The following is a 26,692-nucleotide window of genomic DNA, read 5'->3' on the forward strand; positions in this document are numbered from 1 at the left end:
CTCTAGAAGGTGTTTGTGTTTCCCTCTCAATCACTCCATTTTGTTGTGGGGTATGGGGAATGGAGGTTTGATGTAAGATCCCATTAGTAGAAAAGAAAGTTTGACATTCAGAACTACCTCCTAATTCAAAAGCATTGTAAGACCTAAAAGTCTGAACATTTGAATGAAAATGGACTTTGACCATAGAAACAAAAGCCTTCAAGACAGAGAGTGCATTACTTTTACAGCTTAGTAAATGAGTCCAAGTTACTCTGAAAAAATTATCAACTAAAGTGAGAAAATATCTGAAATCATTGTAGGTCCTTGTGTGATATGGACCCCAGATGTCAATGTGTACTAACTGGAAAGGGACATTAGAGTGAATAGTGCTGTCAGAGAAAGGTAACTTTTGTTGTCTAGCCATAGGGCATACAGAACAGAGAAATGGTTTAGATAAAAGTTTATTAGATAAGAAGGAAATAGATTTCATCTTATTGAAAGGCATGTGACCTAGTCTTTGATGCCAAAAAAGATCAATTTTATTTTCAACAGGTGAAGCATTACATGGTACATTATGAATTTTAGAGGAATCATTAAAAGCATGACAAGAGGTTACATTGTCAGAACAAAGAGAAGTACAAATAGGAGCAACAGTAGAAACACTAGAATCATTTATACTAAAGAAAGGAACAGCAGGACAGACTGAAGTTGATGAAGTATCTAGATACAAGAAATATAATCCTTTAGCAGCTCTACCAATTTCCAATGGCCTCTTCAGAGAAGGGGCCTGTAGAAAACAAGCAAGAATTGCAAAACAGTCAAGTTGGACAATCAAATTGTGGATAGATATCAAATTGAAGTGAAATGAAGGAACAAGAAGTACATTGCATAAAGTTATATCATGTCTTAAGTGTAAAGAGCTAGTAGATAGAACTTTTACTTTGTAACCATTAGGTAGAGTAATTAGAAAAGGAACAGACAATGGTTTGAGGTTGTGAAGAAAGTGTTGGTGTGGTATTATGTGATTAGTTGCCCCTGAATCTAAGATCCAAGAATCTACATCTAATCTTGATAATCCACAAACATGAAAATCAGTACTACTGACTACAGAACATAACACACCTGCAAAGCTAGCAAAAGCAGCATTGTCACCAAAGGGAGTCTCAGGGGTAAAACCGGAAGCAGGATAAGCAAGTGCATGTTGATTAGGTGTGACATGTGTCTTGTGAAGAAGACTCAGAAGATGGTGATACTGCTATTTAGTGAAACCATGAGGAGCAGAAGTTAGATCATTAGAATCTGGAGCAGTGGTTGTACTTTGCACACAAGAAGCTGAACCCTTTCTGCCCTTGGTGAATTTAAAGTCGGGGAAACCCATAAAACTTATAACATTTGTCAATAGTGTGACCCGACTTCTTGCACTATTTACAAAAGACATAAGATGAAAGTTGCTTCTTTGAGTCAAATTGAATTCTTTGAGAGAAAGACCTATTATTGGAACTCTGCCCAGCAGAAGTAGAGAAAGAAGCTGAATCATTTGAGATACTGGGGATGTGAGTGGTGTTCTCCTTATGATGTTCATCATGTTGAAGCATGGAATAAGCTTTGCTTATGGAGGGCATGGGAGACATCATCATGATGTTGGTTTTGCATGAAGAATATGTGCCATTTAGACCACTAAGAAACTGAAAAAGTTGTTGATCTTCTAGGAGTATAGGTAGAGCCCCACAGGTGCAGGTTGGACCCACATAAGTAGCATGAAGTTCATCCCATAACCCGTAAAATATGTTTTTATGTCTGAAGATCCCTGAGTAGTAGCACTAATTTCCATTTGAATATATTTCAACCCATTGGATTGACCAAACCTTTCATTTATGTTTTTCTAGATATTTTTAGCAATATTGAATCCTATAAGGCTAATGGAAATCTCTCTAGTCAGGGAATTGGTCATCCATGCAATGAGTATGTCATTGCATCTCTCCCAAGCAGAATAATAAGGAGAGTTTGGTTCTGGTTGAGGATTCCTTCCCATTATCACTCCGAGTTTATTTTTGGTTGAAAGAGCAACTAGCATGTTCTTTCGCCACACAAAAAAATCACGACCATCCAAAGGAGGAGACACTAGGGGAGTATTAGGGTTATCTGATGAATGAATGTAAAACGGATGTGAAGAATCAACTGAGAGAATAGTGAATCCATCGGCATTGTGACTAATAGGGACACTAGTACATGTCAAACTAGGAGTACTTCCCATTATGTTCAATTCTACAGTTCTACGTATAGCAAACGATATTTCCCACAAAATTTCTATAACAAATCGCAACAAAAAAGGAGAAAATGATGAAGAAATTATACCGTCTTCTTTCAAAACCCAAAGAAGTAAGGCCTTTGCAGAATCTATGAAATTGAACTGGAATTGAGCTATTCTAGGCACACATAGAAGAGGAAACAACTTGATCGGAGATAAAAAAAAAAAGAAGAAGGGAAAAACCCTAATTTTTCGACGAACCAGTCGTTCGACCATCGGAAAAATCACCAGAGAAAACCGACGAGGGTAACATCGATCGGATGCGGAGAACGTGAACAAGCTAGATTCTAGCTCTAATACCATGTTAGATCAACCAAACCTCAGCATTTGAGCAAAATCAGATATGAAAAAAATCCTAGTTCGAGCGGAAGAAAAGATGAGAGAAGAGAGAGAAGATATTTTCTTATTTCTGTGATGTTCAATTAATGTTATGTGTACAGTGTGTCTAGTCTATATACATGTTATCAAGTAAAAGAAAAAAATACAATGTGTAGTGAAATACAAGTGTATTGGGTCCTATCTATAAATGGGCCTTGCCCTTGGTATCTCCAGTTTGGGCCTCAATAGCAGTAGACTGTAATTGGGCTTGATGTGGTGTACTGATAGATGCATTCATGTTTACAAAATTCACCAATATCTTTGTGAATATACCTACTACACGGGTACAGCATAGTCTATAGATGATTTTTTTATATATTAATTATATGGAGCAGGGGAAGAATAAATGGAGAGGAGATTACAAAGTAAAAAATTGAACTCTCACTAATAAGATAAAAGTTCAAGTAATTAATCAATTGAACTATTAAGATTCCCCTAGTCTATAAATAATAATGTATTGCTATGCTGTATTGCAAATTACAATAGTTATGCCTTCTTTCCCACTACTAATTATGCCATTATTTGTGGGGATGATAACTAGGAGTAACATGTGCATTGATAAAAAAAAAAAAAGAACTAGACATGTGGCTGACAGTACAGAAGTCGAACACTTAGGAGTGATTTGGTAGGATGCGTTAGAGAAAATAATGAATGCATTAGCTTTTGATATTACTAATCTTTTGTTTGATATACCTCTTCAACCTATGTATTATTAATGCAAGTATTAGTTATACAACTTATTTGGTATTATCTTATATGTATAACTAATAAATAATAAATTATGGTATTAGCAATATCAAGGCTATTAATGCATGCATTAGCATAGTTAAAGATAAAATTGTGCTTAAAGTTCCTTAAAGCTAAAGAATATGAAGGCTATTTTTGTAAACAACTAATTTTCTTAAAAATTATGCAATGCATTTTAATTTTTAAAATTATGCAATGCATTTTAATTTTTAATACACCACATCAAACAGTGAATAAAAAATAATTTCTGCAAAATTAATGCGTACATTACTAACCCCTGCATTACTAATACATCTTATTCAACATTATTCTTATGCACCCTACCCCTTAGTCACTTCGGATCAGCTGAAGTCATCTAGTCGAAGAACCACACGAAGTTCATCCCGGATTCACCCCACCTATAATGAATAATACCATACTGGAATAGGTCATTCGGATAGTCGCCAACATCCAGGTAGACAACTCACTCAAACCAACAAACTCTGTGATATTTGGGATTTTACATTAACTCCTCAATAGTTACAAAGCCTCCGGACGCAACGTACGAGCTAGTCTATTATGTACGAGTTCAACCACCCAATCATTTTTACTTAAATATTATATTTATATTTAGAAATTTATTAAATATATATAAATATTTAATTGCGAACCCAATAACTAAGATGAGCTATGTATTCTGTGACAAATTTAGAACACATAAACTTCAATTCTTAGCTCCACCTATGAATCTACGGGATATGCCAACAATGCTTGCAACATGTGGCATAATATTAGGGACCAATTATAACTAGATTATTCTATAAATACTTTCATTCCCAGCACATATATATATATATATATATATAAAAAGTTTGGGAATAAGAAAGGTGATGTGTCACCTCCTGTGACCAGCATTTGTATTTATCTATTTTCTCCTATTTTTGACAGTTTTCAGTTCTATTCTTTTTTGTCTTCTATTTTTTACATTTACGTGCTTTGAATAAAAAAAACTGTCGCTCCTCCTATTTTTTCTCACCTAACAGTCGCTTATTTACTTCTCTCAGTAGTAACTGAAACACTCTCTCTCCCTTATCATGGTTGTCGTATTAATGGGATAAAACGCATCTCTTCTCCTTTTTTCCTCCTTCTAAAGTGATTGCCCAATTGCTGATATCTTTTCCTATATAAATTGATGATTATTGCTGAGATTTTGAGTTAATCAACCCATATTATTTTTATTAAGTACTATTTTTCAATGTATTAATTCAAGCACTATGTTTCCAAGCTACTATCATTAGGAACTGCAGGTAAAATATTCTTGCCTGTGATTATGTAGTTTAATTTTGGTTTCTTATTCTTTCTACTTATAGGTATAGTAAAGGAGCTAATCAAACAAAACAAAATGTGTTTTTTTATTTTGTTATTTTGCAGAAGAACGAGAATTTTGTAGAAGTGATTGGAGGAGGAAGACTGGACATTTGACTAGCCTGGAAAGGAGAGTTAGGTAAACGGGAGAGAGTTTTTTTGTCCTTTCGTTTTTGATAAAATTTTGCTAAAGAGAATAGACATGCTGAATAGGGGGAGAGAAATAGAAATAGGTAAGAAGAAGAATTAAGGAAAAATATAATTGATTACTTTGTTTGCCCAAGAAATGTTGAGGTTTTATTTTAAGATGTAATATTCTTAAAATGAGGGTGAATGGGAAATGGAGGGAAAATGAAATTTTGAGTAAAATTTTAAGTTTCCCCCTCTTAACAATGAGACATTGTCCCATATTGGAAGTGGAAGACATTTTTGGTGGGTATATATATAATTGCTCTTCTTGTAGCTCTTAAAGAGTTAAGAAGAAAGCAAGCCTCGCGCCGTCGTCGTCGTCGCTCGCTCGGCTCGGCTTCGGCTACGGCTTCGGCTTCGGCTTCGGCTTCGGCTTCGGATTTGGATTTGGATTTGGTCAAATGATCGATTGACATGAAGTGCTTGCTCCACAAATATGTAATGCTTGATCCACCATGAAGGGTGGACGTTTGGTCTTGCACTCCTTCTTGGCTGCTATATATATGAGCAGCAAATGTTGAAGAAATACTCAACTCAACATACAATTCGCTCAACAAATTGGCTATACATTGCACTCCTTCCTCTCAGAACTTCCATACGTTTTTCTGAGTATATACTCCTTCGTTCTGCATTGTTTTTAACTTCAAACAAAGCAACTGTAAGTGTGATTTGCTACCGAACTTTGTGTTCGCCGAAACACTGGGGTTTGAAGTACCGCTACACCAGTGTGTTATTCGTTCTATCCTGGGAGGAAATAATCCATTACCTTGGGTACTAGGAGGGGATTAAATTCCTTAAGGAAACACTGTGAATTCAGTGGGCTCGAATTTATTATTATTGTTTCATTACGTTAACTTATATTTTGCAGAATTAATATTTACAAATACAGGAATATTGACGGGAATAACAATCTTAAGGAATTTAATATTTATTTCTGTACTTGTGTTATTCTTATTATTCTGCAAACTAAAACCTTTGTGGTTTGTGTACTCCCGTTTTGGAGAGTTAAGCCTTCGTGGCGTTTTGTTGGATATTAAAATCTACGTGATTTTTACTCCAGTTTGAAAACGTGTATTAAACGTTTGTTTGTGTCATTCTTTTACAGAAAAGATGATGACTGAAAACGAGAACCAAGCTGTTCCGATGGCAACTGCCAACGCAACGACAAGCCGAACACCGGCGTTGGCACCGGCAGAAAAACCCGGAAAATTTTCCGGGATTGATTTCAAGCGCTGGCAGCAGAAGATGTTCTTCTACTTGACTACGTTATGTCTACAGAAGTTCATCAAGGAAGATGTTCCTGATCTGCCGGATAAAACTCCAGATAATGAACGCTTTCTCGTGATTGAAGCGTGGAAGCATTCTGATTTTTTATGTAAGAATTATATTCAGTAATAACGTGAAATTTTCATTTCATAAGTGTAAGATTAGGATAAAAATTGGTTTACCTTATTTGTTATAACTATCTACTAGATTCTTTTGTGTCTGGAAAGGGAAGTTGATGATAGTTAGTGTCGTCCTTGTCTTGAGTTGCATCCGAAAAATCAGATTCTTCTAAGATGTTAGTCACTGGTCGATCAACAATTGTTTGAAAATTTTATTATTGACTGCATTAGTACTACATTAAAGATCACTTTAAGAACTTAAACCAATTAAAAAAGCACGACAAAGAGGAAAAAAGTAAACTAGAGAATAGGTCTTGCAACACAATTGGCTTCTCCATCAATAAGCTTTCTGATACTTTACCTGCTTACATCTCTTTTATTAAAGATACGTACCTACTCTTCTAAATATTTTGTTTGATGAAAACATTTCAATAGAATGAATACAAAAGAGAAATGGGAAAGCTTATAGGTATATTTAGTTGTTGATTATCATTTTGCTATGTTTGGAAAGAATAAGTATTTAACTAACAGGTCTATTATCTTGGAAAGAAAGAGGGGACCAGTAAAGGCAAAATTACTTGTATTCTTCAGAAGAACTTTCACAAAACTGTAGTCTTAAGTCTTTGTGCCCTTCTATTATTCTTGGCAGTTCCTTCAGTATATTATTAAGAAGTTTTTCTATGGGGAACTGTTTTTTTTAGCTTTTTGGATGATCATCGTTTGAGCTACTTGTGGGAATTAGCTAAGACTATAAACTGTGATGACTGTACAATATACAATGACAGTGTGGATGGAAATATAACACAATGACAATACTGTTCATAGTAGGAGATATAACATAATCACTGAAAAAGAAAGGAAACTTTTACAGACTTGAAAGGAGTTCTGCACTCTGTTCATTCTATAATATTTCTATAGGTGCTTTCAATCTTTTACAAATTTTAGCTTTTTTCTTCGGCCTATATACTTATAGGTAAGATTTTAATATCTTGATATACTTTTATTAGCTTCTACTATCGATAGCGAGCCTACAATTCCTTAAGAGGGTGACAAACTGCTGCCATGACGACTGCTCTGGGGAATGCCTACTCAAGGTTAAAGAATCTTACTGTTCTTCGTAAATTTTTAGCTCCTGAGTTAATTTTTTCATGAGTCACTAAATTGGTTTTTATAACAGAATAGCTGAAGAGTTTGGATTACAGAACTATGTAGCCGGTGTAGAGCAAAATAGTTCCTCTAAATCTGTTGAGACAAGCAAAAGTCTCTTAACATGGTGAACAATCCGGAGTTGAAAGCCGTCATTGAGAGATACATTTGTCAATTATCATGAGAATGGTCTTGCTTAATATGTTTGCCATCATACCCATTTTTAAAAATATTTTTATTGCTTTGCCTCGTGCGATAAAATAGTACTTAATATATCATGACGACTAACGCATGTCCACTTTTGATTAAATATTGTAAAAGTGATATTTTCTCAATTTTCATTAATTTTTTTAAAAGTTATATTTTCTCTCTTTCCTTGGGTTGAATTTTTATTTATTTATTACCTTATTATATCATAAATATTACTATATCACATACAAGAACTATTTCTTGTGTTGAATTGTAAATATCACGTATATAATATTTCTTTTGTAGATCTTTTGTTTTAAAATTTTAGTTATTTAATAGTATCTTGTGGCATGATGTAGAATATCATCAAAATACGACAAATACCACGGTAAGGTACCAATGTCCTTATCCAAAAAAGAGGTACCAATGTCAATAGTTAATGTTCATTCAAATATATTACCTTAATAAATTATTCAATTTTATTTTTATTGAAAAAAGAAGATTTGGTCTTGTAATTTAAACCTTCAAATTAGCCCGATGAAGTTCTTGCAAAGGAGCAAAGTATACGCTTCCATGTGTATTAAAAAATAGAAAAAGCACGTCTTGAAGATTGTAAAAAAAGCAATCAACTTTGAAAATATAATTAAATCACTATTATGGTTTATGGTCAAAGAATATAGAGAAGATAAATTGAATAAAGAGTAAAAATTCATTTCTTAACTATTAAAATTTTAAAAATAAATTTTCGTTCATATATTATTTTTTAAAACTGCAGATTTTAAAACTGCATTACTGTATTTTTCTTTCAATTATAAATGTTATTCAACTGCTCTTGGCGGTGACGGGTACTGCACTATAAGAATCTCTCACTTTCTCTTTGTCGTTATTTTGCTGCTTTTATCTGTCTTATTAATATCATCCTCTTATTTTACTCAAGCAAAGATTCATTCTATTTGATTAAGAGGATGTTTGGCTAAGCTTATAAGTTGGTCAACTTGATTTATAAGTATTTTTGGGCTTATTTACGCATTTGGTAAATATTTAAAGTGCTTATAAGCTAAAATCAGTCACAAATCATCGGTTGATTACCCCCAACTTATGACATTTCAGCTTATAAGCATTTTTAGTTTGATCAAGATTTTTACTAGTTTATCCTTAATAATATTATGTAATCACAAAATATTTTTTTTAAAATAAATTTTCTAACTTTCTTTTCATTCCATATTTGTTGTTCGCCCTTTTCTTTACTAAAAAACTTTTTTATTTATAATCTTTTATAAGTTTTAAGGATATTTTAGTTATTTTAATAAAAGAACGGCTTATCAGCATTTTTACCAAACATATCAACTGTTTATTATCAATTTCAGCACTTCCATCAAAACACGTAAAATTTTATTTAACCGGCACTTAAAAATACTTTCCAGCACTTCAAGCTCATCAACTATTTATAATCGGCTTGTCCAAACGGACTATAATATGATTGCTTATGGCATTGTTCTATAAATTTAATTGATTAATTTAATAATCAGATTTTTAAGTTAAACAACTTTCAAAACAGATATCAAGGGAACAACCCTAATTACAATGTTGATTGCAAATTGCAGTAGTTATGCCAATATAACCAGTAAGTAATGCTACATCAATTACCTAAAAAAAAAATGCTACATTAAAAAGAAATAAAATTAAAACAAGATTGCATCCCCAACCCGATGGTTCAACTATTAAAATCCGGACCCGATCCATATGTTCCTTCACAGGACTTATTGCGTTATATCAGTCAACATTTGCAAATTGCGATTAGTGATAATGATTCTCCAAGAAATGAAGAAAGCAATAGGTGCCTACCGCGAAGTGCTGAGGCTAGTGAGGCTACTCCCAAAGGACACCAGGCCTTACTACGCAAAATACGTTCGAGAAAATTTCGTCAATTACAGAGAAATCGACTCAAATGATCCTAATGCTCTTCAGGAACTCCTTCAACGAACTTACAACCACTCCCTCTGGGTCCTTAATAAGGTAAACACTAAACACTAAAATACAGTGACAACGTGACATGTATTATAGCTATTGTAGAAGTCGTTAGTGCCCCTTTTACATTTATTTAGCATTTGGTTTAATTGGATTGAGTATTTATCGATAGACCCACTTGCAATTTCTTTTTGTTTTGCAGTATTCTGTGGACCAATCTGCAGCGGATCGCCTGAAGAATATATGCTCGGTTTGATGGTTCGTCTTGTCTGCCAACTGTTTGTTACTATTTCCCAAAGAGCTTTGTTCTTTTCTTTCTTTCTTCCTTGTACTTTAAATTGGATATTCTGCATTAGACACTTGATATACAGTTTCTGATGCTTCATATAATAACTTTTGAGAATTGATGATCTTTGCTAATTGTAACTGTTTAAAGTAAAATTCACTGAGAAATAAATTTAAATTTAAGTAAATTCTCTTTTAGTTTTACAAGGTCCCAAGTCCAAGATCCATCTATGATATAAATAAGGTCAAGTCAAAGTTTCACATGTGATCGACAAGTATTTTGATAGGAAATGAGTGGACAAACACTTGAAGACTCATTTCTTCTTTTGTACGTATGTGGAATTTTAGAAACCCAACACATTTACTTATATTAAGGTGCATGTAGTCAGGTTGTTGTGATAGTTAGATACCTTATTATTGTCACTTTCACATTACAAACTATACATCATGACCAGTGTATAGTCAATAGTGTCCAGTTTTCATGGAGTGTCGCTTAGAGTCTGGCAGCCTATTGCTTCTATGGTGTTGAACTAAACTATTATAGAAGTATGGTGATGTGGGGTAGCATAAGAGGTTCGCTACGGTGACATATTGGTGGAGATAATTCAGTTGTCTAGTCAGTTTGAGTCCAGTTAGTAATACTTAAAAGTTAGCTCAGTAAGAGATTGAGTAATAAAATGTGAAGCTGACTCTAGAAATAATTAATCACCTTAAGTTTGGTGTTAATGAGTATTTTTGGGGCAGTGCTGAATCATGAATTTCTTTGGGTTTGGAGGTGGTTCTCACAAGTCACAACAAAGTTTTTGCATGGATCTCACTAGAGGAGAATGCGTGTAGGATCATAAGTTTCCATCTTAGTTCCATATTACGGATCACCATTTTATGCTTGTTTTTATGTATACTAGAAATAACTATGGATTTGTTCTTTGCTCTCCCCGAGTTTCTCTGTTGCCCTTTGTGGGTTGCGTTGTGGTATCTAACAACAAAGTTGAAGCTTCTATTAGTATTGGTATAAGTTCTATGTTGGACAATGAAATGCCAAAATTATTTTGCTTTATTTAGGGCTTAAGTTTGTGAGTTCTTGTTTTATTGGAATTCTTTGGTAATATAACTTCAAACTGCAGATTTTCAACATATCTTATCATACCTAGGTCTGGTTGTCTGTAGCACTACAGAGGTGTAAAGTGGCAGATCAATATCACATTAAGTTTTACTTTTGAGAGCTATTCATTAGCTGGTTGAATTAATCTTTGAAACTGTAGTTTCTTCTGAATGACATCTCAAACAACGTGCCCTAATTATCTTCAGGTTCATGAAATAGTAAAAATCTTGCTCATCCAAAAATGCTTATAAGCTGAAAAGTCATAAATTGACTTATGGCTTTTGACTGATTTCGGTGCTTATAAGCATTTTGGATGTTTACGCTTATAAGCCAGTTAAACCAGCTTATAAGCTTAGCCAAACACCCTCTATATTAGGCACATCCAGTCCAAGGCCAATGTGCTTTTACAGGAAGGAAATGTCCTCATTTTTTTTCTTTTCTCACTTCTTAATAGATGCTTTTTTGAAAATCAAACTAGTTTGTGTACTGTGTTGGTCCTGTTCCTGCAGAAAATTCTGCAGCATTTGTCATAATTAAGGTTGGTTGGGGATGGTAGTTGTAACTGGGGAAGGAACATACTTTTATTTGCTAGTTTTTCATAAGTCACTAATCAATTATGCTGATTAAAATTGTGCATACTACTTCAAAGTTCACTTGTCAATGTGCAACAATGAAATTGGTTTATTAGGCTCAATCCATGTCCTTTTCAATTCTAGGCACCTGGATTTCTACTTCAACGATGATCCCATTTGTTTTGTACTCTCCTGTTATATCCTGTCAACAACTTAAGATTTGGAGGACCTTCAATAATTTTTGCCCCCCCCCCCCCCCCCCAACGCAAGACCCTCATAAGAAGATATGTTTTGTTAAAGATGTCATGTTCTTTAATGAAGGAATAAATGAGGTGTGAATAACATAGGAAATGGAAAAGCATTTCTAGCTGATATACTGTGGCTTACAACACAAGCTACTGGTTCGATTACGAAAGTTTTGTGATTTTGTGTCTCTGATCTCTATCATTAGTGTTTGTTCAGCAGTCGACCAATATGATGGAGAGGTTTTTAGTGATTTGTAGAACGGAAGGTCGTCCATATGGCTGTATATGTATTAATTAGTCCTTGCAATAGCAACTTGCTTATCAAGATCTAAGTTTCTTCACTGTTAGAGCGACCGAAACAAACTCCGTGATTGTAAGAGGGCTAACAATCAGAGGAATCAATCACTGCAGAGTGGTTGGAAATCATGCTAAATATAGTTAAAATATGTCTCAGCACGTGTGTTTTTGGGTATAAAGATTACTAGAATTCTCATTCAATCGTTTTGTCACGTCCAATGCGATTTTTGCTTCAAATATTATTATGATTTTTGATTCAAAATGAAATGAACTGTTCTATAGCTCAAACAGCTTCAATAGGAACGTCTAACAATTAAGATCGAAGGACATGTATTAAGATCAGAGAGAAGGTATTTCTTGATTGATATATTTTGGATACTTAATGTTGTTGGATGGCCTTTAGTTGTATGCGAATCTATTGCCGCGTTTAAAGCATGACTATCAGTTACTAATAATTTATTTACACATACTAATGGATCAGTTACTTGGGTTTTGGACCAGCAGAAGCTGAATCGAAATAAGAGAGACGGGAGAAGATTGACCAAAGACGACCGTGGTGTCGTGGTCGCAAAAATCATAGTCCAAAGAAGCTAAGATGTCTGGCTTTGGTTTTCTCTGTCTTGTTTTATCCGGTCCACAATAAATGACTATTTTACATTTTAAGTCTCCTGAAGTATTCATAGTCCAATTTTTAAGTCTTGTTTTATACTCCCTCCGGAGTATTATATTATATTAAGTCCTTTGCTTTGTGGTATATGTCTGCAGGCTCCGTAATTCGTACGTTTTCTCACTACATTGAAGCCTTTCTTGCACTTGTCAACCATGGACTAAGATTTGCCTCGTTTTTGTGAAAATCTTATTCCTTGTGCAAAAATTACCGTACTGAACCTAATTAAAAACGATTTTAATATTTTTCATTTTTTTAATCTTTATCAGAGTGTAGTCTCAATTGAATAAAAGATTTAATAATGTCATGAAAAGAATATGAACCAAATTCATAAACACTCTCTAGAATCTTACACAAATAGATTATAAGAATTCAAGTTGGTTCTTGGACATGTCAGTCAAGTGTTTGATGAAATTTAAAAAACAAAAAGAATTGGAAAAAAACAAAATGAACCGACAAAAAAAAAATCAAAATTGATCATACAATTCATATATTAGATTCAATCTAGTGTATCTAGTGTGTATAAAATATAGTAACAAATTTGTCTAATCAATGATTCTTTGTATTTTTATAAGAACTGACTTCAACCTACAAGTACAACATACCCTAGTATGCTACCTGTAACACTAAGAGGTCGTTTGATTACTACGATAAGGGTATTGATTTTAATATAAAATTTAGGATTATATTTCATATTTGATTTTGATATTAGCTTCCCAGGATCTACTTGTGAGGTTATATTCGGTTTGTTGTTGTTATTGTTCATCGTGATATATGAGCTAATATTGATATAAAATTGATATTCCATATTATAATCTCTGAACTATAATTGTGGGATAATCTTGTTCCAAACCAGACGACCCTTGAGTAGTGATTATTGATGAGTGCAAAGATCGACTATTGGTGATCAAACAAAACTGTGTTTTGTTCTATTCCCCAAACAAAACTTTGGAGTGTGGACTTATATATAGAGGAACCAAAGGCATAGCACGGTTTTCTTGGGTAATGGTTGGGAGTTCGGTCTTCGGAAGTTTGACTGAGACTGAACAGGAGTAAAGACGATACTACCGAAGTCCCCTTAGATTTTGCAACGGCCGTAACGCCCCACCCCTTCTCCCTTCTCTTTTAATTCTTTACACAAATTTAGAGACCAAATACGACAGACACGTTCTTGTTTTGAAAACTCATATAATTACTACTACAAGCTATTATTACTCACTTTGTACTACGTGGGACTCCTTAGTTCCCCGTCATTATTTTATACTATTTGAATTAAACTTACTTACAGTAGATCACACAAAGAAATTTTACAATATTAGTATAATTTAACATGCTATAAATATATTATTTGTTTTATTTTGAGTTGAAGTTTTATATTTTCTCCGTTCACTTTTATTTGTCCACTATTTTAAAAATAGATTTTTATTTTTACTTGTCACGTTTAATATATATCAAGAGAAAGATAATTTCTTTTTTTCTGTTATGCCCACAACATTAATTATTCATTTCAAATCATTTTTTCAAAATCATTAAAAATATGCATGGGTATCATGATAAATTATGCACTTCATTTATTATTTCTTAAGGGGTGTGCAAAGTCAATAGTAAAGTGGGAGTACATCCATTGTTTATCATGTCATTATCTGTAAATAAAATCTCTTCATTTATCATGAATCGTAGTTATTTTTAATTATCTTTTACATAATCTAAGAATGTAAAAATTTGTTATTCTATCAGTTCAATAGATGTTAAATTCTTTTAAGTTTATAGTTCTAGTATTTAATTATTTTAGAAAATGTAAAAATGGAGTGGGGGAAAACGGTCCCATATAAGAAGCCAAATAGTCCTAGTAAGAAGAGAAGAACACAGTGCTTGTATATCTTTGTCCCTGCCCATGTTTAACTTTAAAAGAAGCTTCCATCGTTTACTCCCATAAACAAACCCACAAACTCCTTTTTCCATGAGTCAAAAAATATAAAGCAAGAAAATCCACAACTACTTGCTCTAATTAACAATGGCGGATGATCAAGAAGGGTATAAAGAAGAGACACTAAACGGAGATAGCTATTCAGAATTACTATTTGCCGCCGATGATGATAATACACTAGGAGGGTGTTTTAACTTCACTTCATCTTCACCAAAAATGCTCTGTTTTGGTGATTACACCAAAATGTGTGCTGATAATCCTTTTGTTGAAAGTTGTTCTATAAATTCACCAGCAAAAATCCAGAAATCTGGAGTCACATGCAGTATTGGAGATTCACCCTCAGCTTGTTCAAGTAGCAATAGCAAGAACAAGAAGTCCGATGTATGTAGAAATACTAATTTTGCTTATTCTGAAATTCTTATTTTATCTTTAAGGAGATAATTTATAATCACACAAATGTTTAAGGCTTGTTTTAGAATGTAATTTTTAAAATCTTTATTTTTTAAACGCTGTGCGCATAACGGTGCCGCATAAATTGGAAGAAGAGTAATTTTTTTCTTTCTTGCAATTTTCTGTGTTGATTTGGTTTTTGGGTTTCTGTATCTTTTTGTCCTTTTTGCAGAAAAAGCGAAATGGAGTAGAGAAAGAATCGGTTGAAAAAACAAAAGCAGTTCCTGCTGGAAATCAGAGAAATTGCAAGAGGACAAAGGCAGAAAATTCAAATGTGACAGGCCATGCAAAGGTCAGAAAAAATGAAAAACAAAAACAAACAAATGATCATTTGCATGATAAGTGAAGAAGCATTCTCTTCTTTCTACTTTTTGTTTTTGGGTCAACGTATGAGGTTCTGAACAATAATAATGTAGGTTAAGAAAGAGAAGCTTGGTGAAAGAATCACAGCTTTACAACAGCTTGTATCTCCCTTTGGCAAGGTTCAGTTTTCTTCAATCTTCCTAATTGTAGTCAATTCTTGGAATTTGGATTTTTTTTTAATAAATTGAAAAAATTCATATACATTCATTTAGTGTATTTAAACGTGTTGTACTAAGTAAATTGAGTGTGTTTTAACATATGTTAACTGACTTATTTTTCGCCTTACTAATTTGTCGTTGATATATGATCTGATAGCTTAAATATTTACTATTTTGCACTGTATTAATTTCATAATATTAGATAGGAGTATATGGAAATTAATGTGACATTAATATGGATATTGATTAACTACAGACAGACACAGCATCAGTGCTACATGAAGCGATGGGATATATCAGGTTTTTGCACGATCAGGTTCAGGTCTTGTGTTCTCCTTATTTGCAGCGCCTGTCTCCTTCGTTACGTGTAAGTACTTTCATTTTGGCCAATTTTTCTCCTAAAGCTTTATCACTAAAAAATGCTCTCTTTTTACTCCTATTTAGTACGTACAACAACTTTGTCCCTATATATGGGCCTCCCCTGTCCTTACCTTAACACCTTGCTCAAAGTAAATATTGACAAAAAGGTAGAAGAAAACTAAGAATTACTAACAAGTAACAAGCTAGGTGTGTTTAGGTAAAATCTACTGCTGCTAAACTCTTAGCAGTTTGCAGCAGAGCATTTTTTTTCCTTAACAGTAGCATCTTATCCAATGTGGAGGTAGAATCATTAGGATGCTGTCTTAATTTTATGTTCCAAGGAATGATTATATATTTCTGAAAAATCTATAATAACTTTTGATTCGGCACGGAGTTTAAAAAAAAAAAAACTTTTGAAACTTGTGATCTTAAAAGTTCAAGTTAAAAGCTTTGTAGCTTTGTGGTGCCATGACATTTGTGCGATTATAAAAACTTCTCAATAAGGATAAAGTGAATAAAATAAAAAGTTCAAAGTTAAATTGTTTCTACATACAGAAATGTGTCGTTTTTTTTGAAATAGACTAATAAAGAAATTGTGTTATCTATATTGATAGTAAAAGTAAATGACAATGAGGGCGTTAACTTCTTCTAGATTTAATTGCTATTAAAATGAAGGGTTATACTCGTAATATGTAGATGGTTGATCATGATGCGTCTTAATATGCATTGGACTTGACTTATATATATGGAGTATATTTTAACCTTGTTATAACATATAACATGTCTTACTTTCAAACTATTAGTCTCACTTGTGATAGACGGTTAACTACTTAATTATAATTATCTTTTAGATAAATTGATAAAAAAAAACTCTTTTATTGTGTAAGTTGGTGTTAAAATCTCCCTTTATTGTGGAAGTTACGTGTGCTCATCCCATTTTTTAGGTATAAGTGTAAGTTAAATCCTAATGAGTTAGGTATTTTATGGGTGTATTTTATAGATTTGGTCCAACATTATGTAGTGACATTTGCTCCTTAAATGTTGAACGGTACACTTGATTCGTTACTTAATTACGTACTTACATAGACAAGGGATCAATTTCACTTTATACTTTTTTCCCATTTTCTTCTGTGATGCACTCATGTTCTAAAATTTTTAAATTCATCTCAGTATATTTTATCCCGGTTATAACATATAACCTGTCTTACTTTTCACACTATTAATCTCATTTTTGATAGATGGTTAATTACTTATAATTATCTTTTAGATACATTGAGATGGATAAACTGTTTCACCGTAAAAGCTCGCTTTACTAATCTCACTTTTTGTGGATATTACATGTGCGATTCCTGTTTTATCGATACAACAGGTTAAAAAATGTACGTAAATATTAAGTTAAATTCTAATGAGTTTATGGGGGAATGTGACAGGAGGGCGGAGAAACCGGGGAAATGGAAGGATCAAGAAAGGAGACGATGCTCAGGAGCAAAGGACTATGTCTTGTCCCAATAGAGCTAACTCTACATGTAGCTGATACTACTCTCAATGGTGCTGATTTTTGGTCACCTGCCGCCATGATGAACAATATTACTCGTCTCAACTCTAACCAATGAACAATCCCATCCCTCTTTTTGGCTCTCTCCTTTTTCTTGTTTTGGTGGCTTGATATGACAGTACTATATATATTTGCAGCTAGCTAAGGAAAACCCATTTTTAGATATAAAAAGGACATGATAACAACTACTACTGTAGTATAGTGAAAATCATAGTTGTAAGAAGGGCAGCTACCAGGTTTTTCAAACGCTGAAAGGAGTGTAAAAGGAGAGAGGGGCAGACTGAATCCTTTTATGGTACTACCAGTTTTATCGGTTTGCAGAAAATTGAAGTGTAAAATGCAACAAAACTTGGTGGTTGGAAACACAGCTGGGTGTTGGAAATTGTAGACCTTTTAGGGAAATGGAAAAGTGTAGTATTACTCTTATCAGATCGAACAAGGAGTTTTTTGGACTGTGTTTTCTTCGTCTCTTTTTCCTTTTCTTTTTTTGGGGGTCGGAAGTGAATTTTTTTATATCAACTAACTGTAGCTAGGTACATCTGCTAGTTACATCTGCTGTGTTTAGTAATAATAAACTGCTTACAGAAAGCTATTTCTATGTCTAGACTAGACTAGATAGGGTAAGTGTTTAGTGTATCTCTTTTCCTTTTTAGTTTATAGCATTCGAACCTTTAATATTACAACTGAAAAGTGATAACTACTCCTTAAATTTAAGGGTAATATAAATCATTGATATTGTAGTAGTTGCCAATTATTGTTCTTCGAGTTAATATAAATCATAGCTACGATGTCATAAAATTGAAAATTTGAAGCTTTCACTCTTGGCATTGGCGTAATTCAAATAGAGATTCAAAAATTTCTATCAACATATATACTATCATGTATTAAGAAACTAGTATCCGTGAACGTGCGTTATACGTTAATAATGACATGTGATGGTTTAAATATTTATTTATTTGAAGGAACAATAAATTTTAATGGATGAAAGAAATTGTATGTATAATAATACAACTATCATCAAAATGCCAAAAAATACTATTACATTAGCGTAATACGTAAATTTAAAATAAAAAGACTTCATTAGAACTTACACAAATGATCAATTTGGTCATATTAGTTAGATAATTATGTATTATTGTTAGAACCAGTGGCCATTTTGGACAGATAGGTTAGAAAGTTAAGATCGTAGAGCATTGCTTCGGTGAAAGTACAGTGGAGGGATCATCCGGTCAAGGAGGCGACTTGGGAGACTATGATGACCCAACCGGTTATTTTGACTTTTAGAACCTCGTTCCCCTAAATAAAACTCCTTGTATGTGCTTTTATTAATTTATGACTTGCGGGGATGGTTGGTTCGGGATTTGAAAGTGTTCGGGTTGAAATTGGAACACTTGGTTCCTTAAGTTGGCCTTAAAATGCTAAGTTTGATTTCGGTCAACATTTTTAGAAAATGACATCGGAATAGAATTTTGATTATTCCAACAGCTCCGTATGGTGATTTTGGACTTAGAAGTATGTTCGGAATTTTATTTGGAAGTCCGTAATTAAATTAGGCTTGAAATGACTAAAATAGGAATTTAAGTTCGGAAGTTTGACCGGGGAGTTGATTTTTTGATATCGGAGTCGGAATCCAGTTCTGAAAATTTTCATAGCTCCGTTATGTTATTTATGACTTGTGTGCAAAATTTGAGGTCAATCGGACTTGATTTGATAGGTTTCGACATCGAATGTAGAAGTTGAAAATTTTAAGTTTCATTAAACTTGAATTGGAGTATGATTCCTGGTTTTAGCGTCGTTTTATGTGATTTGAGGTTTCAAATAAGTTCGTATGATATTTTAGGACTTGTTGGTATATTTGGTTGAGATCGCGAGGGCCTCATATGAGTTTCGGATGGTTAACAGATCAAGAGTTGGACTTAAAACAGCTGCTGCAATTTTTCTCTTCTGTTGGAAATTTTGGGTTGTGATCGAGGCCAAGATCGAGGCCCAAGATCGAAGCCCAGGATCGAGACCCAAGATCGAGGTCATGATCGAGGGCCATGGTCGAAGCCACGATCGAGGCGGGCTCGAGGGTCATGATCGAAGGCCCAGGCTCGAGGGCTATGATCGAAGCCACGATCGAGGACGAAGATCGAGGCCATGATCGAGGGCTGCCTGGGCAGAATTATAAATGAGGGCATTCGTCCCATTCGCCATTTTAACAAATTTGAGCTTGAGTAGAGGCAATTTTTGATAGATTTTTAAGGAAAAGACATTGGGGTAAGTGATTCTAACTCGAATTTGATCAATATACACGAATATATCATTGTTTTCACCATTTAATTAATGTTTTGAGATTAAAATTTAAAATTTTTTAGAAATCTCATAGACACGAATTTTTGATATTTCGGTGTCGATTCGGAGTCGGATTTGAGTGAAACTAGTATGGTTGGACTCGTAATTGAATGGGTTATCGGATTTTATAAGTTTCATCGGATTCCGAGACGTGGGCCCCACGTGCGATTTTTGAGCTAATTTTGGATTTTTATTTAAAAATATAGTATTTCTTATGAAATTGATTCCTATAATTTTTGGTGACTGTATCGAATTATTTTGGTTAGATTCGAGCCAATCAAAGTTGGATAATCGAGGAAAAGGACTACTAGTGGATTAAATTGGAGCAAGACGAGGTAAGTCTCTTGTCTAATCTTGTGAGGGGAAAATTACCACATAGGTAATTAAATTAAATAATTGTTGCTAATTGCGGGGGATACATATGCACGAGGTGACGAGAGTCCGTGCGTAGCTACTATTAATGCTAAAGTCCGGGTAGTTTAGGACTCAAAGCATGAATTACTTGTGTAAATTATATTCTTTATTTAATTAAATTATTTGATATATATTATGAATTGTTAGGAATGGTAAAAGATGAATATCGCATATATTTAATTTTCTGTTTAAATTAATTAATTATTAAAAGAAATTGTTCATCATCTCGAATTGATCTTAATAAATATACTCTCCTTCCGGAGGTACATAAGAAAATGTCCTCCTTTTTTGTGGAGCGGGCCGAATGCCTCGGTAGGATACATGCATCTATGTATCGCACCGCACGTCCCTCGGCAATATACACGACATTCTGGAATGGGCCGTACGACCTTAGCAGAAATCGTGCCTAATAATAATAATAATTACACGATACCTGACTATTTTATTTGCAGTTTGTGGATTTAATTAATAGATTGGAAATTATTGCAAATGAAGGAATTTTATTATTTCTGCTAATTGAATAAAATTATTATTAACTCTGTGAATCATGCTGATTTAAATAATTCTATTTATTATTGTTGACCCTTAGTGAGTGTCAAAGTCGACTATCTCGTCTCTACCTCTTCGAGATTAGGCTTGATACTTACTGGGTACACGTTGTTTACGTACTCATACTACACTTGCTGCACTTTTTGTGCAGGATTTGAGTCAGGCACTAGTGGAGGACCTATCATCGCACATTCACGTTATCTAGAGGCGTATGGGTGAGCTAACTTCTGAGCTGTTCTGCAGCTACCAGTGCCTCTTCTTGCATTTTTATCCAGGTCTTGGCACACACATTGGTAGAATTTAAAATCGTATTATTTTCTTGGATTTAAGTTAATCAGTATCTTTTTTAATTTCTTTAATATTGCTAGTAAAATAATAAAATTACTTAGAAAATTATTCTAAAAATAATTGATATACGTTTAATTTATTAGTTGGCTTGCCTAGCTGTAGTGTTGGGCGCCATCATGACCTTTAGGTGAAATTGGGTCGTGACAGAGGCCGGGCATGATATGCGTAGCTGCTATCCTCATCTTTTTACCACTCCAGGTATAATTCTAAACCCGTTCGAGGACGAATGGTTGTTTAAGAGGGGAAGGATGTAACGAACCGGCCGGTCATTTTGAGAGTTGTATCCCCATTCCTCTATTTACTGCTCATTATGTACTTTATAGCTGTATTGTGACTTGCCGGTAGGGTGTTCAGGGTTTGGTTTGGGTTGATTTTTCCCTAAAAAGAAACCAAACCAAGTAAGTTGATTTTTCAAATATTAGAACCAAACCAAACCAATTGAGTCGGTTTTTTATCGATTCGGTTTTTGTCGGTTTTTAGATTTTTTCGATTATTTATCGATTTTTTTCTTAAATATGAGACATACACTACCAAACGCATATTCCGGCGATTACATTTTCAACGTAACACTATCAAATCAATTGCTCTTTAAGAAATCTATCATTTTCAAGATATATTGATGATAATTGAATCAAATGGTAATGAATAATTTAAGTACTCAATTAAAAATCGATTATGTTTAACATAAAATAAATTCTTGTACTTAGTAAAAGAAAACTACCAATCAAATTAGAATCTAAAGGCAAAGAATTAGATTATTATAATAGCAAAGAACTAGACTAAAAATACAAATGACTAATATGTACCATACAATTTTATAAACTTTATATAAAAATGCACACACACACACACACACACACACACACACACACATATATATATATATATATATATATATATATATATATATATATATATATATACACACACATATATATACATAGGTGTAATAATAAATTTAAATAGCTACTTTTATAGTTGGTTTGATTCATTTTTTCGGTTATTTTTTTTATTAAAACCAAAACCAAACCAAATTTGATCGGTTTTTTAAAATTCAAAACCAAAACCAAACCAAACCTAAAAAATATCGATTTTTTTAGTCAGTTTGGTTTGGTTTTCGATTTGGTTCGGTTTTTCGGGTTTTTATGAACACCCATTACTTGCCGGGGGCCTCGGGTGAGTTTCGGATGATTAACGGATCGAACTTTGGACTTAAACAGCTACTGAGTTTTTCTGATGCATGTATTTGGTTTCCTTCATCGCGTTCGCGAGAGGAGTCTCGCGTTCGCGAAGAGAAAATTTGGACTGGCCATTTTGTGCTTCGCGTTTGTGGCCTGGGGCACGCGTTCGCGAAGGGTCGAGGGGCAAGACTACACGTTCGTGAAAGGGAAAGCCGTCGTGGGGAAAATTTGATGTTCGTGTTCGCGAGACCGGGCTCGCGTTCGCGAAGGAGGAAATCTGGGCAGCACAAAAATGTACTTCGCGAACGCGAGAGACCTGTTGAGTTCGCGAAGAAGGAATGTCTGGGGAGAGAGTTTAAGTTCTGAAAATGGGACATCATCCCATTTTCTATTTTTAACGATTTGGAACTCGGGGAGAGGCGATTTTCGGGAGATTTTCAAGAATAAATATCGGGGTAAGTGTTCTTAATTCAATTTTGGTTAAAGTACCCGAATCTATGGTAGTTTTTAACATTTTATTGGTGGATTAAGTTGGAATTTATTTTTTGAAAATCCCTAAGTTTAGATTGAAGATTTGAGGGTCGAGTTGATGTCGGAATTTAGTGATTTTGGTATGCTTGGACTCGTGGTTGAATGGGAGTTCATATTTTGTAACTTTTGTCGGGTTCTGAGATGTAGGCCCCACGGACAATTTTTGAGTAAAATTTCAAATGTTTATTGAAAAATTAGTATTTCCGGATGAAATTAATTTCAATAATTTGTATTGACTAAATCGAAATTATTATGACTAGATACGAGGCTTTCAGAGGCTAATTCACAAGGCAAAGGCATAGCAGAGTAAAAGAATTTTACGGTTCAAGGTAAGTGACTTGTCTAACCTTGTGTGGAGAAATTTTCCTTAGGATTGGTATTGATATGATAATTGTGATGTGTTGAAAGTCGTATATGCGAGGTGACGAGCGTGTACACAAGCTAAATGTGGAAAATTCTGGATTAAATTTGTGTAGATCTCTGTTACACATTAATTAAATTATTTTATCCGGTTATATTCATCATCATTGATCTATTTTTATATTTTAAATTTGCGTGACATTTTCCTGCTAATTCCTTTACCTGTTTAGTTGAAACTTTATTTTTTTTGTTCTGTGCTCATTATTTGAAAGTTATTATAAAATATCATTAATATGAAGTATTTGACATTAAATAAATTTGGTATTCAGACAAGGTATTAAATTTGAGAAATATTATTTTTTTGTTGAGTTATTCACTTCCGAATATTTTGTGAGATTTTGTATTCATTGTAATTGAGCCGTGAGCTCCTTATTGTGAAAATAATATTGTTGTTGATTTATTTTGGCAAGTTGAAATATTTGGGCACTTGAGGTGCAAATTGTGATATATTGTGTTATTGATACGCATGCGGTGGTATAAGTCTGGGTGTTAAAACGCATGCGGTGAGATAAGGGTGGCTTGATACGCGTGGCTAGATGGTGAATTACTAGAAGTCATGCGGTGTGATAAGGGTGGTGTCACGACCCAAAATCCCAACCTGTCGTGATGACGCCTATCTCGATACTAGGCAAGCCGATAATCTCAATAAACCAAAACTTCTCTTTAAGGTTGAAAATATAATATTTAAATACAATACAAACACTCCCCAAAACCTGTTGTCACTGAGTACATGAGCATCTAATATGAATACAAGTCTGGAAATATAGTCTATAATAGTCTGAGACCAAATACAGTAAACAAAGAGATAGAGAAGGAGAGACAAGGTCCGCGGAACACGACATCTAACTCAAAATCTCCTGAAAATCAACCACGCGAAAGGATCAACACCCACTATGTCTGGGAACACCTGGATCTGCACATGAAGTGCAGGGTGTAGTATGAGTACAACCAACTCAGCAAGTAACAATAATAAATAAGGAACTGAAGATAGTAACGAGCTACATAGTTATGGTTCATTTCCAGTAATTCTAGCAAATAATAGACATGCTATCAAATCTGGCAATTTAATGTCAAATCAATTTTTATACAGTTCCTGTTCATGTAATCCGTATATCAACAATCTTTCAGAGATTTCACAACAATGACAGATAGCAACTAAGTGCAACAACAAATGAAAATCAAGTACAACCTCTTAGGACACCAATCACTCACTGGGCTCCCAACCCTCATCACTCCCTGGGCTCCCAGCCCTCATCACTCTCTGGGCTCCCAACCCTCATCACTCACTCTCAATAGGTACCCGCTCTCACTGGGGGTGTACATACTCCGGAGGGGCTCCTACAGCCCAAGCGCTATAATCTGCATGGATAACTCATGTGCCATAATATAAATATCTGGATCCGCACGGCCAACTCACGTGCTGCACGGCCAACTCACGTGCTATAGTATAATATAAGGATCCGCACAGCCAACTCACGTGCTGCACGAACAACTTACGTGCTATGATATCAATGTCTCACAATCAAGCCCTCGGCCTCTCTCTCAGTCATAAATCTCTCCAGTCTCTCGGGCTCTCATTAATCATGAAATCAGCCCAAACAACAATGATATGATGTATCAATAATAATAACAGAGACTAAGATAAAATTTGCAAGTAAAAACTGAGATTGAGTACATATAGCATTTAGCAGGCAATTTAACAAGTACGCGACCTCTGTGGGTCCCAAAAGTACTATCACATAGCCTAAGCATGATTTCTAACATGATTTACAGACAAATTTTATCAACACATAGAGAGCATATAGCTAACAACAAATTATTCAACTTTACAGTTTCCCGGGACGGACCAAGTCATAATTCCCTCGGTGTACGCCCACACGCCCGTTATCTAGCATGTGCGTCACCTCCAAAATAATCACATGATACCAAAATCCGGGGTTTAATACCCTCAGAACCAGATTTAAAACTGTTACTTACCTCAAAACGTGAAACTCTTTACTCTGCTATGCCTTTGCCTCTTAAATAGGCCTCCGAATGCCTCGAATCTAGTCACAAATAATTCGTTTCAGTCAATAAAATTTATTGAAATTAATTCCATAAGAAAATACTAATTTTTCATAAAAATCCAAAATTTAGCTCAAAAATCGCCCGTGGGGCCCATGTCTCGGAACCCGAAAAAAGTTACTAAATCCGAAAGCCCATTCAACCACGAGTCTACCCATATCAATTTTACCAAAATCTGACCTCAACTCGACTCTCAAATCTACAAATTTTATTTCTAAATTTCTAAGTTCTAATCTCCGATTTACACCTCAAAATCATGTAATCTAGTCGGATTATTCGATGATAATTCAATATTATGGAGTAGAAATGATCACAAGGGACTTACCTCAAGTTTTCCTTGAAAATATATCAAAAATCGCCTCTCCTCAAGCTCAAATTTGTTAAAAATGGCGAATGAGACGAAGTCCCTGCTTTATAATTCTGCCCAGACTGCCTCGGTTTTGCCTCGATCTTGGCCCTCGATTTTGGGCTTCGATCGAGGTCCCCAATCCAGGGTCTCGATCCTATACCTCGATCCTGACCCTCGATCCTGGCCCTCGACCCTGGTCTCGACCCTGCCTTCGATCATGGCCCTCGACCCTGGGCTCGATCGTGACTTCGAGCCTGATCCTCAACCCTGCCTTCGATCGTGGCCCTCGACCTTGGGCTCGATCGTGGCTTCGAGCCTGATCCTCGACCCTGCCTTCGATCGTGGCCCTCGACCCTGGGCTCGATCGTCCTTGATTCTAGGCTCAATTTATTTGGGCTCGATTCCGGGATCAATTTTTCTGGGCTCGATTTATTTGGGCTCGATTCTGGGCTCGATTTTCTGGGTTCAATTCTGGCAGAAGAAATTTCCAACAGAAGAAAATTGCAGCAGCTGTTGTTGTTCAATTTTTGATCCGTTAACCATCCAAAACTCACCCGAGGCCCTCGGGACCTCAACCAAATATACCAACAAGTCCTAAAACATCATACGAACTTAGTCGAATCCTAAAATCACCTCAAACAACGCTAAAACTATGAATTACGCCCCAATTCAAGCCTATTGAACTTTGAAACTTTCCATTTCTACAAACAACGCCGAAACCTATCAAATCACGTCCAATTGACCTCAAATTTTGCACACCAGTCATAAATGATATAACAGACCTATTAAAATTTTCAGAATCGGATTTCGACCCCGATATCAAAAAGTCAACCCCCGGTCAAACTTTTCAAAAATTCAACTTTCGGCATTTCAAGCCTAATTCCTCTA

The 26,692-nt window shown here is 34.6% G+C and overlaps 2 protein-coding genes and 2 long non-coding RNA genes across 6 annotated transcripts; 3 read left to right on the plus strand and 1 right to left on the minus strand.

The window, feature by feature from the left end:
• Positions 1-628: 628 nt before the first annotated feature.
• Positions 629-2,727, minus strand: LOC138898340 (uncharacterized). The gene is made up of 2 exons (XR_011410828.1): positions 1,102-2,727; positions 629-766 (listed from the first exon to the last, which is right to left on the minus strand). It is a non-coding gene; the product is annotated as an uncharacterized lncRNA (long non-coding RNA).
• Positions 2,728-6,355: 3,628 nt separating this feature from the next.
• On the plus strand, positions 6,356-7,836 carry LOC104103807 (uncharacterized). The gene is made up of 2 exons (XR_011415530.1): positions 6,356-7,424; positions 7,508-7,836. It is a non-coding gene; the product is annotated as an uncharacterized lncRNA (long non-coding RNA).
• Positions 7,837-9,399: 1,563 nt separating this feature from the next.
• Positions 9,400-12,888, plus strand: LOC104103808 (LYR motif-containing protein At3g19508). Of its 3 annotated transcripts, none has more exons than XM_009611743.4 (3): positions 9,400-9,681; positions 9,836-9,891; positions 12,616-12,888. In XM_009611743.4, the coding sequence occupies exons 1-2, from the start codon at positions 9,409-9,411 to the stop codon at positions 9,887-9,889; spliced, it is 327 nt and encodes a 108-aa protein (XP_009610038.1). In that variant the 5' UTR covers positions 9,400-9,408; the 3' UTR covers positions 9,890-9,891; positions 12,616-12,888. The 3 variants fall into 3 exon arrangements, with proteins under 3 accessions (XP_009610038.1, XP_033513983.1, XP_070040504.1); XM_033658092.2 differs by having other exon boundaries at positions 12,639-12,888; XM_070184403.1 differs by lacking the exon at positions 12,616-12,888 and having other exon boundaries at positions 9,406-9,681; positions 9,836-10,106.
• Positions 12,889-14,504: 1,616 nt separating this feature from the next.
• LOC104103810 (transcription factor bHLH113) lies at positions 14,505-18,206 on the plus strand. The gene is made up of 5 exons (XM_009611746.4): positions 14,505-15,109; positions 15,351-15,470; positions 15,595-15,660; positions 15,956-16,066; positions 17,490-18,206. Exons 1-5 carry the CDS (start codon positions 14,816-14,818, stop codon positions 17,670-17,672), a joined length of 774 nt encoding a protein of 257 aa, XP_009610041.1. The 5' UTR covers positions 14,505-14,815; the 3' UTR covers positions 17,673-18,206.
• The last annotated feature ends 8,486 nt before the right edge of the window (positions 18,207-26,692 follow it).

The sequence above is a fragment of the Nicotiana tomentosiformis genome, chromosome 1, assembly GCF_000390325.3.
Source record: "Nicotiana tomentosiformis chromosome 1, ASM39032v3, whole genome shotgun sequence".
Taxonomy (NCBI): domain Eukaryota; kingdom Viridiplantae; phylum Streptophyta; class Magnoliopsida; order Solanales; family Solanaceae; genus Nicotiana; species Nicotiana tomentosiformis.